This window comes from Aulostomus chinensis, chromosome 22, assembly GCF_037954235.1.
Source record: "Aulostomus chinensis isolate RoL2024-O1b breed Wild chromosome 22, RoL_Achi_v1.0, whole genome shotgun sequence".
NCBI classification, from domain to species: domain Eukaryota; kingdom Metazoa; phylum Chordata; class Actinopteri; order Syngnathiformes; family Aulostomidae; genus Aulostomus; species Aulostomus chinensis.
In genome coordinates, this window is record NC_141341.1 from 3,155,463 (window position 1) to 3,166,405 (window position 10,943).

The following is a 10,943-nucleotide window of genomic DNA, read 5'->3' on the forward strand; positions in this document are numbered from 1 at the left end:
TCAAAAGGAGGGAGTTAGCGACAGTCCAGGCTCATTTAAGGTGGATCGGATGTTAAGGGGGTTTTTAGGCACTCTGTTAACAAAAGGTCAATCCAGCAAACACACAGGAAGGAAAAAGAAAGATAATTAAAGCTGCAAGCAGCGTCGTTAGGGCCTGAGCCTCCTCGCGCATGCGGCCCGGTGCCGGGAGCCGTCCCCAATCTGACGGTGTATTTGGCAAATCCGGGGGCCTTGTTGTTTATGTGAGTGCAGAGCTGAGAGCTGGCCCTTTAAGAGCCCCTCCCGCGCTGCTCTCTCTCTCTGTCAGAGTGGAGAGCTGAGCAGGGTTAGACTGCAGCACCGTAACAGGGCGCTTCAGGTGAGGAGCCCACCTGCTGTCACTCATGTCCACTACGTCACTGCTTCAACACAAACGTTCCTGGTCAGTAAACAAATGCAAAGTCATTCAGTCTGAAATTTGCTCATAAAAACATTTAATACAGGAGAAAAAAACATTTCCTTTCACCTCAACTCCTGGTGGTGAACTCAGTCTCACTGTCCAAAGGCTGCCGTTGCAGCCCAGGAGGGAGACGGCAGCTCGTCACCAAACTGGTCCTGAACCAGTACCCGGGAGCCGTGTGTGACAGCCCACTCACAGTCGGCTGACACACCGAGGTCGCCATCCAGAGAGCAGACATGTGTGACACTGATTGTTTCAGTTTATTCAGATTCACGGTTAAGAGGTTGAAGTGGGCGTCTCCATGATGAGCTCAGCTTCAGGAACATCCTCCGCCCCAACACGGGTCCTGGTCTCGCCGCCAGCAGGTCTGCCTCTTCTTCCTCGGCTTGAACGGTCGTCATGGTCTCCTGCTTCCCCTGTCTTTCACGTTTCTACTCCTTCGCTCTGTCAGTTTGAGCCTCCAAAGCCTGACGGATGGCCATCACCTTAAATGCGTCCTCTGGTTGTGCGGTGTCGTGGTCAGGGGGTGTGTTTGGGACCCTGTGTTCCTGGGTCCATGACCAGCATGGGATGACTCCCCCCTACCCCCTACCCCCCTACCCCCCTGCCAGGTGCTACAGGAACAGCTTTGTCCCTGCAGCTGCCAGCTCCCCTTCAGGGTCTTGAGTTTTTCAGTTGTGTTGGTGGGTCCGGCTGCTTGTCCAGGTTTCACGGAGGACCTGGTCTTGCTTGAACCCTGAACAGGTGAGCCACACTGTTTGTTCCCTGTGTGGACTTTTTCTTTGTTCGTCTTTTTCCCGCTCCTTCTTTTTCTCTCCTGACTTTTGGCCTCACGTCATCCTGGTTTGTCTCCTCTCCTCCCTCCTTTGCCTTCCGCCTCCGTCTCTCCTTCTTTTGTCCCTCGTTTTCCAACTTTTTCTTGATGTCTTCGTCCTCCTTTGCCTTCCGGCTCGTGACTCCCACCTTCTTTGTGGAACTTCTCTCCTTCTGCCTCTTTCTCTCCTCCTCCTTTGTCCTGTGACTCGTCACTTCTGGCTTCTGCCTCTTTTCTTGGGACTCCTTTCCCATCCGTCTCTTTTCTTCCTCCTTTTTCTGCTTCTCTTCTTCCTCCTCCATTTTCTTTCTTCTCTTCTCTTCTTCCTTTTTCTGCTTCTTTTCCTCCTCTGCCTTTGCCTTCTTCCTCTTTTCCTCCTCCTTCCTTTGCTTCTTTTCTTCTTCCTCCATTTGCTTTCTTCTCTTCTCTTCCTCCTTTTTCTGCTTCTTTTCCTCCTCTGCCTTTGCCTTCTTCCTCTTTTCCTCCTCCTTCCTTTGCTTCTTTTCTTCTTCCTCCATTTGCTTTCTTCTCTTCTCTTCCTCCTTTTTCTGCTTCTTTTCCTCCTCTGCCTTTGCCTTCTTCCTCTTTTCCTCCTCCTTCCTTTGCTTCTTTTCTTCCTCCTCCATTTTCTTTCTTCTCTTCTCTTCCTCCTTTTTCTGCTTCTTTTCCTCCTCAGCCTTTGCCTGCTGCCTCATTTTTTCCTCCTTTTTCTGCCTCTTTTCTTCCTCAGCCTTCTGCCTCTTCTCTTCTTTCTCCTTTGCTTTCTGCTTCTTCTCTTCCTCCTTTCTCTGCTTCTTCACCTCCTTGTCTCTCCTCCTCTTTTCTTCCTCCTCCCTTGCTTTCTGCCTTTTTCTCTCCTTCTTTCTTGCCTTCCTGAGTTTTTTCTTTTCTGAGTCGCTTTTCTGGGCTAAGTCCTGCAAACAGACAGATTCATTCATTCGTTTCTCTGACGGATGGCACAAATCAAACTGATTAAGACTGAAGCCCAAATGATCAGGAATCCTTTCATGCTTACCCAAAGTCTCCGGTTCCGCTGGACTTGAAGCTCCAGCTCCCTCTCCAGCTGGGACACCTTCTCCTTCATGGAGTCCATTTTTTCATCCCACTCTCTCTTTTGGGACTCCATTTCTTTCTCCTTTTCCTCCACCCTTTGGGAGAGTTTCATGCATTCGGCCTCCAGCTGGTCTTTGGTGGCCTCTGTGGACTCAGTCAGGGCCAGCATGTCTCCGCTGGCCGCCGTGACATAATCCAGCAGGCTGTCCGTGTCCTGCTGGGAGCTGAGGTTCTCCCTCAGCTCCATCTCCTTCAGCAGCAGCTTCTTTTCCAGCTGCCAGCCGCTCTTTTCCAGCTCCATCTCTTCCAGGAGCCTGTCCTTCTCCTGCTGCCAGATTTGGGCCTTCTTCTTCATCTCAGTGAAGAGACCCTTTAGGATGTCCTCCAGCCGCTGGATTTCCTCTGTCGGCTGCATCTGTCCACGAGAATGAAAGACACCGATTTACACGCGTGTTTGGGTGACAAATATGAAGACACTGAAAGCTGAGAAAACAAACCAGGACTGCTGAGCTGTAAGGAAGCTCCATGTCAGACGAGCAGTTGTGGATAATCAGGATGAATCGTTTGATCGGCTTATCCGAGCTGCTAATGGTTGATGAGTTTGTTGATAGAGTTCTTTTACACCGGCAGCAGAAAGTGATGTCATTATTACATCACAGGATCACAGTGGTGCACGATCACAGGATCAAAGGATCACAGGATCACTGCATCGCTGAGCCACGGGGAGGAAGTCACATCCCAGCACTTCATCAAATTTCCCCTCATGACGTCACCTTTTGGTCTCACTAGGTGGCGCTATTGAGTTTTTCAAATTTTTTTTTTAGAAAATCGAATTTTTCGCCAGACCAGCAACATAAATCAGGAGCGGCGGAGCGCGTGTGGACGCATGCTCCTCTCGTCACCGTCCAGCAGCAGCAGCCGGCCTGCAGGCTTCCTCCTGAGGCCCAGCTCATGTCAACGCTCCGCTCTCAGGCCTCCTCTCTGGCTCCTGGGGCTGCGTGGCTCAGGGTCAAAATCCAGGCTGGGTTACTGAGGTGCCGCGGGAATCCTGGAGGTCACCTGGGAGAGGAAAGAGCGTCTGCAGGAAGAAATTCACTCTGGAAGGAAAAGAAAATGAAAGAATCCCCATAGATGGATGGATAGATGGATGGATGGATGGATGGATAGATGGATAGATGGACGGATAGAAGGGTGAAAGGATGGAGTGGGAGTTTCTCCTCTGTTGCACCGGGACTTCTGCTGTCAGGCACTCCATCGATCCCTGCTGTTACAGCTTTCTGCCGTAGGGGGCGACATTTCTCCTGAGGAACAGCAGGTTGGCGTTCACGCAGGCCAGGAAAAAGACTCAGTAGGATGATGACGTATTTGCTCTCTACTCTTTGCTTTTTGTTGATACATCGTCAATTTCTCTCACAGCTTTGATCAAATAAAAAGAGAGGAAAAAGTAGATGTTGACAGGCGTTTACAGGAGTGTTTTCCCTTCCAAATTCCAGTCAAAGTGAACTTTGACCCACGTTCACGTGAACAGAGATTTGTTCGGGGCGCAAAATCTTGTTAGAGTTAGGTCAGGGGTGTCTGTGTATGATTTGTCCGTCTTGATGAGACGATTAAAACGGTGTTGGTCCCATGTCTGTAGGACATTCCTACAGGCCGTGGTGTGGTTTTATGTGTATGTAGGTGGCGCTATTGAGTAGAGCGCTTTTTTTTTTAATTATCGAATTTTCCGCCGCATCCGATGTGTGTACCAAATTTGGTGAGTTTTCGAGCGTGTTTAGGGGGTCAAATTAACTTCTGAAGTGGCGAGTGTGTCGAGCAAACATAATAGGGTCTTCGCCCTGGAGGCTCTTCGCCCCGGAGGACCTCCGGGTCAGGCCCTAAAAACCACAAAATCTGTACCAAAACTATCAGAAGACGGGGAAGAAATTAGATGTGGAGCAAGTAAAGTTGTCAGATGAAACTCGGAAGACAGCGGCTCATCGCTTTGTCTCTTTATTGGTCATTTCAGCCTTCAGGAGAACTGCAACTAGTTTCACAGGACAATGACGTCTTTGTGTTTGCAGCTTCATCTGTGTTTGCTCACTAAAGTGGAAGCATGCGATCAAACTGAGTGTCCCGCTCCCTGAAACACCTAAGATAAGCAAACACTTAAAAAAATGGAGCTTTTCTATGTGTGTGTGTGTGTGTGTGTGTGTGTCTGTGTGTGTGTCTATGCGTGTGTGTGTGTGTGTGTAAATGTCAACAAGGTTCACTTAAAATGGCTGCGATAAGTTTATCTTGTGAATCACCGTTGAGCCCGAGCCGTCGCAGAGAAACCCCCTCCACACTTTGCTTCCCGTATTCACATCAGATCACTTTCATGGAACTTGACCTCATATTTAAAAATAACTCGAGACCCTCATGCATGTTTCACCCTCAGAAAATCATTCATGTTCACAGCTGCATGAAGTTGGTCCCTTCGTTCTGGACTACAGGTGGTGGAAGGAGGCAAATGGCTCCTCGTCTCACGGGGCTGAGGCTCCTGTAAATTTGTGGTATCTTGTTTTTTTTTGTTTTTTTTAATCTAGTGTGTAATATTATTTTCAGTTTTCTTTTTTTCTGGCTGTAAAGCAAATCTGGGCTTTACAGCATTCATTGGATGTCGGTTACATGGTCGAGAAACTGACCTTGAACACTTAAAAACAACAACAAATAAATCCAGAAATGACTCGATGAAACGGTCTGTTTTAGGCTTTTGATTGTCTTTGTTTGCACTCCAGTTTAAGAGTTTTCTTTCACCCTTTTTATAATTTATACACCAAAATCTTACAGCTTTTTACAGGCTTGATGAGTGAGCGTCAGCGTCGATTAGGAACCATTAATGATGCGCAGCTGGAAACCAGGAAACATTGAGCTTAGCAGACCTAGGTGTATTTTGGAGGAGGGGCGGGACAAAGACCATGAGCAGCCTCCATGTACAAGCGCTGAGCAACAACGCTGACGATTGCACTTGATGAAATGTTTCCTCACTGATAGAATCTCACTGACGGAGGAAGTTCTCCACCGTCTCTGCAGATATTGCTTATCGTCGCGAGCGAGTGATGCTGCACCTCTGGAGCTCCTCAGCTGAGCGTTTTCAGAACAGCGCCTGACATTTTCAGCTGGAAAAAAAAAACCCACTCTTTCGTAGACGGAGACACTTCGTCATCAGCTTTTCCAAAACCTTACATATTTGTATTTGGCCTTTTTTGTTGGTGTTGTTGTTGTTGTATATTTGCACAGTCAGACTTGACGTGTGGTCAGTGGACTCTGAAGGCCTGAAAGGTTCTTCGAGTGAATGGCTGCTCAGTCTGCTGCAGGCCAGGCTTGTCAATCATCTGCTGACGGAGTGCAACTGTAATCAACATGCAGAAACGCTTCACAACAGTTGAAAACCAATCAGGCCAACTGCTGGAAGAGCTTGTGGAAAGCGTGGACGTGTGGAATTCGGCAGCCGTTTTCTTGCCATCCGCTGATTCTTGGTTGGCGCTGGCATTTGAAGGTGGCCTGCAGTCACGGGAGGTCCAGGGGAAACTTTTACACATTAAACATGATTTATTCTGCGTATGTGAGCAGTGCTGTGTTTAAAGGAGAGTCCTTTTTATGCACGTTAACAAGGTTTTTCCCACTGTGTTATTTACTCAGGTGGGGTGGGTGGTGGTGGGGGTGTGGGGGAGGTTCTTAGTGTGACGACCTCCACTGACAGAGGACGTATATTATCTCCACACATGTTCACACCTCCTGTCGGCTCGGTGGGATGTAGGTGCGTGCGGCAGAATCTTCTCAGCTGCCCGCCACCTCACATACGTTTGCAAAACGACCTTCTTGCTTTCTGTTTGTTCACATGTGCAGATGAAACGTGTGTGTGTGTGTGTGTGTGTGTGTGTGTGTGTGTGTGTGTGTGTGTGTGGTCACATCCTCCTACATGGTCAGTCATACAAAGGTTTTAAGGTTTTTTTTTGTTGCTTTGGGTGAATGTAACCAGCATCCTTGGGGGCCCCCCCTCCGGCTTGGGGCCCCAGGTCATTGCTTGATTTACACCCCCTTGCAATTAGGATCCTGTACAGGTGGTCATTACTGGGCATGTGCAAAGTTCAAGAGAGCTGACAGGGAAGATAAAGGACGATGAGATTACCGTACCAAAGATAGGGGAACAAATGAATGTGGGACTTGCACATCACATGACTACTGTACAACCCTTAACACGGGAGGACTACTTGATGATAATCAAGGCGTAAATACCCCAAAACGGAGGTTAATAACGCTACAGACTGTGACTGGAATGAATTTGTGACTCAATAAACATTCAAGACCAACAAAACCACAAAAAGCTTTCTGGCAAAGCTGTAAAATCTGAGATACAACAATCGTTTTGATGCCAGCGAGGCTCAAACTGGTCCCCGTCCACTGGTCACGCCACTTCATCAGACAGGAATAGACCAGCTCGCATTCTTTCACAGAGTCAAAGCGCCTTTGATGATAAATGACAGCGGGATGTCACTGCTTTCTTGACTGCGTCTCTGGTTTCTTCTCCTGAATGACTTCAAGCCTGCAGGGAAATGTAAATCCCGGCGGTGCTGCAGTGTAAAGTGAACCCAGCCTGGCAACGTCTGCTGGTGGGACGAGAGAGGACGGCGTCAACTGCAGTAATTGAGATGGGATTTGTGTTAGAGTGGAGGATTAACATCTTCTCAGACCCAACTGTTGAATCAATAACAGCTGACGTGAATTATGTAACTACACTGTAAAATAGTCTTTCTGGATGTTGTAACTAACTTTCAGTGAAGCTCTCTGTCGTACCTCATTGGTGCCATCCAGGGTCTGTGAATGATGTCACAGGTGGTGGCGGCGCCCCTCATTACGCTGTCCGCAACGCAGAAACACCTGGTTCCACCTGCTGTCACTCTGCTGTTTTTAAGTTCATCGGTTGGTAACTATTTTATACAAACATAAACCACTATAACGAAACATAAACTCATAACAAATAAACAAATCAGCGCACATTAAGAACAGCTGAATTCAACAGGTTTGTTTATCCAGAAACTTACTTGGGCCTGCTAAATCCCCAGCCCCTTAAACATTTTTACTCTACGGTTCCTCATCGTCATTCCTCTGCATCGGCTTCCTGTCAAATTTAGAATAGAATTTCTCTCCTTCTATCATCAAAGTCCTCAACAATCAGGCTCCTTCATCCCTGACAGAGCTCCTAGTCCCCTATGATCCAGCTAGAACCCTTCACTCCCAGGATGCGGGGTTACTGCTAGTTCCTAGAGTTCTAACAGTAGAATGGGAGCCAGAGCCTCCAGCTATCAGGCTCCCCTCCTGTGGAACCGTCTCCCAGTTTCAGTCCGGGATGCAAACACCCTCTCTACCTGTAAGAGCAGACTTAAGACCTCCTTGTTGATCAGGCTTATAGTCAGGACTGCTTAGGCTGGCCCTTAGATAGGCTGCTATAGGCTCAGACTGCCGGGGGGTCTCCCATGGTGCACTGGGCTTCTCTCTCCACCTCTTGTACTCACATGTGTTACTATCTCGTCTTCTTCTGCGGAGCCTTCAGGCCCACCTCATCCCAGATCCCGGGTGCTGCTGGAGGAGGCTCCAGACCTGAAGAGGCTCAAGCTGCACCCGTAGCTCCACCTGCTCATGCCCCCATATGTCCATCAGTCTCTTCCCTTTCCCTCCTACTTTATCTCTGTCCCTCTGTCTTCCTCCGTTATCTGTCTTTGTCTCTGTCCTTTTCTCCTGCTCTCTTTCCCCTCACTGATCCTGGATCTGCTCCACCTTCCTGCCTGGTAAAGGAAGGCTCTGGTGGCTGCTGTTGCAGGATGTGCTTGCGGATGGAGAATTGTTGGGTGGAGGTTCACTGAAGGAGTGAGGTGCTGGACCTGCTCTACTAGTAAAGTGTCATGAGAGAACTTTTGTTGGGATTTGGCGCCATACAAATAAAATTGACTTGACTTGACTTTCATTCATATTTTCAATTGTGATTTTTTTTTCCCCTCCACAGGGGACAGCAGCCTCTGCAGCTCTGCATTCTGCTTTTCCAGACTCTGAATCTCATTGATTAATGCAGAGTTCTCTGTCAGGACTGAGTGGTACTGTTGCAGTAGCATCTCTGCGGCATCCCAAAGTCTGAGTTTGTCCTCTGGTATCACGTTGGCCATCACCTCCCAGAAGGCTTCATCCTCTTTGATGTCCCAGACCTCTGAGAATCGGGGCGGTCGAGGGGGTGTGCGTCCAGTAATGTGAACATCGAGGAAACTCTGAAAAGCTGGCAGAACATTGTTACGATTGATGAGTTCAGCAGATACCTTAATTCCCTCTGCCTCATCACTGGATTCATCTTCTGTGTACACTTTCTGCTGGTTGTCATACTCTAAAAGGAACTTGGCCAGCTTGTGCACGTCCTTCTCACTAAAATCAAACATGTAAAGCAAAGAGTTCAGCTTCTGGAAGGACTGTGCATCTTGGTGCAGTAGATGAGGAGATATATTGTCTTCTTGCAGGAACCCCAGCTCCTCACACAGCAGCACCAGGAGCTCCATCATTCTCTCATCATCCAGAGCTGCAACACTGCCAGCCTCAGTCTCCAGTTTACTATGGGAGGCTGACTTTGGCTGGTGCTTGATAAGAAAAGAGCTCTCCATGAATTCCATTGGAGGTCTCTCCCAGTCCAAACCCAGGATCTGCCCACAGATGGTGGAGTCAGTGTCCAAAGCCCGCTCTACGAGTTGTTTGACCTCTGGAACAAGCATTTGCCACATCTCTTCAAACATCTTGGCATCAGCTTTTTCCAGATGCTTAGCTTGCTTGCGAATGCGTTCATGATTTTTTTGACTGTGCTTTAATTCCTCCAACAGTTTTTTGTTTTTCGGACTCTTTTTTACTTTGGAAAGCTGCTCGTTGAGGTCTTCTATCTGCTCCTGGAGAGCGACAATTTTCCACTTGCACTGGGGCCGTGGGTCCTTTTTGTTGAAGGTTTCTCTTTCTTTTGCCTCCTTTACCTTCAGCAACAAGGTTGTATCCTGTATTTGCAGAACCTCCCTTTGTAAATTTTGCATTTTGATAAGATGCTTTCTCTCCATAATGCTGTATTCATCATGGGCCATGATCAGGTTGTACAGCTCATTTTCATTCTCCCTCAGTGTCCTCTCCCTCTCCTCTATCCATATGTTTTCTTTTTCCTGAAGGTCCTTCAGGCACTGTTTCCAGTCTTCCAAGTCTTTTTTCAAAAAGGCATCATGTTCCTGATGGTACCCGCTTTGAATATTGGCCAGCTCCTCAGTATAGGCGTCTGTCAGGAGTTTGATCTGGTCCATCCTCTCTATCATCAGGTCCTGCACCTCTGCCTGCTTCTTCAGGTCAGCAACATGGCGTTTGCCTCCCAACACCAGCTCTTCTGTCAGTTCATCAATGACTTTCATCTTGTCATCAATAAGCTCTGCGCACAGCTCAAGCTGGCTTTTCAGAGCTTTTTTTGCTTCCCGCTGAGTCGCTCTCTGTCCAACCAGAGGCCATCCTTTACTGATCTCCTCAAGTCTTTGTTGACTGGACTTGTGATGATCGTCCAGCCGCTCCTTCCTTATTTTGGAGGATTTTTCCACCTCTGTCCTTCTAATCGATTCTTTTGAGTCAGCTGCAATCTGAACATCAGTGACTAATGCCACCAATTCTGTCTGCAGCATCATTATCTTGGGATGGTGGCCCTCCATAGAAACCAACTGTATCTTTGAAATATTGGCCACTTCTGCTATTTGTATCACTGCAGTATGCTTCTCACCAGAGGTTTCAGAGTTTTTATGTTGGTTTGTGCACCTCAGTCAAGTCAGAGAATGCTAGGGTGTAGGGACTCCATGCATCAGATGACTGACATGACTGTCAGAGATGAGGGCGGAGGCATGCAGTGGTAACCCACCAATCTCAGCCCGCAATCAACCCCCAAGAGATCAACATGAGCACTCACAAGATCAGAGCGAGAATCCCCAAGATCAAAGCGAGCATCCCCAAGATCAAAGTGAAACCCCTCAGTCTTGAGAGGATTTAGCTAAGGAGGGTATTGTGGTGTCCTCCAATGTTCCCTCCAGTTTTTCAAGTGTCTGGTCATACACTCAAGCCCCCTGAGCACACTCAGAATCACTGTGAGCAACATCAGTTCACCTGTTCAACACCTGGGAGCGTAGCAAGGTACATGGCTTATTAAAAGAGTCAAATTACAGCAGCAACTTTTATTAGTGTACTTTTAATGTTTTTGAGGGTTTACCACTCAACCACTGAGCTACCGGCTGTGGCCCGTCACCGTCTCTTTTCTCTGCCGCACTATTGTTAGCTGGCTAACCTGCACGTACATACACAAGCACTGTCAATGCTGTGAGTCGCTGCGTAGCGTAAGTGAACCATGTCGTATCATTGGCTGGACACCTGTCACTCACTGAGTCCATGCGCTGCATCGATTTTCTTGTGCGCTGAGAATGTGTGAGCGGTGCGTGATGGCGCAAGCACGCAGCTTAGAGGGAACATTGGATGTCACACAACCCATAACCCCTCAAGGCAATTACACTTTTATTCATGTTTTTATCCTTTATGTATCTTAAGCTGTTTCTCTCCCAACTTCATTATATTGCT

At 48.0% G+C, this 10,943-nt stretch overlaps 2 protein-coding genes across 2 annotated transcripts; both read right to left on the reverse strand.

Moving 5' to 3' along the window:
- Positions 1-261: 261 nt before the first annotated feature.
- On the reverse strand, positions 262-2,941 carry LOC147240368 (uncharacterized). The gene is made up of 3 exons (XM_086194154.1): positions 2,804-2,941; positions 2,269-2,721; positions 262-2,167 (listed from the first exon to the last, which is right to left on the reverse strand). The coding sequence occupies exons 1-3, from the start codon at positions 2,831-2,833 to the stop codon at positions 1,148-1,150; spliced, it is 1,503 nt and encodes a 500-aa protein (XP_086050280.1). The 5' UTR covers positions 2,834-2,941; the 3' UTR covers positions 262-1,147.
- A 3,263-nt stretch (positions 2,942-6,204) lies between these two features.
- Positions 6,205-10,075, reverse strand: LOC147240369 (dynein regulatory complex protein 1-like). The gene is made up of 2 exons (XM_086194150.1): positions 7,122-10,075; positions 6,205-6,962 (listed from the first exon to the last, which is right to left on the reverse strand). Exon 1 carries the CDS (start codon positions 10,031-10,033, stop codon positions 8,291-8,293), a length of 1,743 nt encoding a protein of 580 aa, XP_086050276.1. The 5' UTR covers positions 10,034-10,075; the 3' UTR covers positions 6,205-6,962; positions 7,122-8,290.
- Positions 10,076-10,943: the final 868 nt, after the last annotated feature.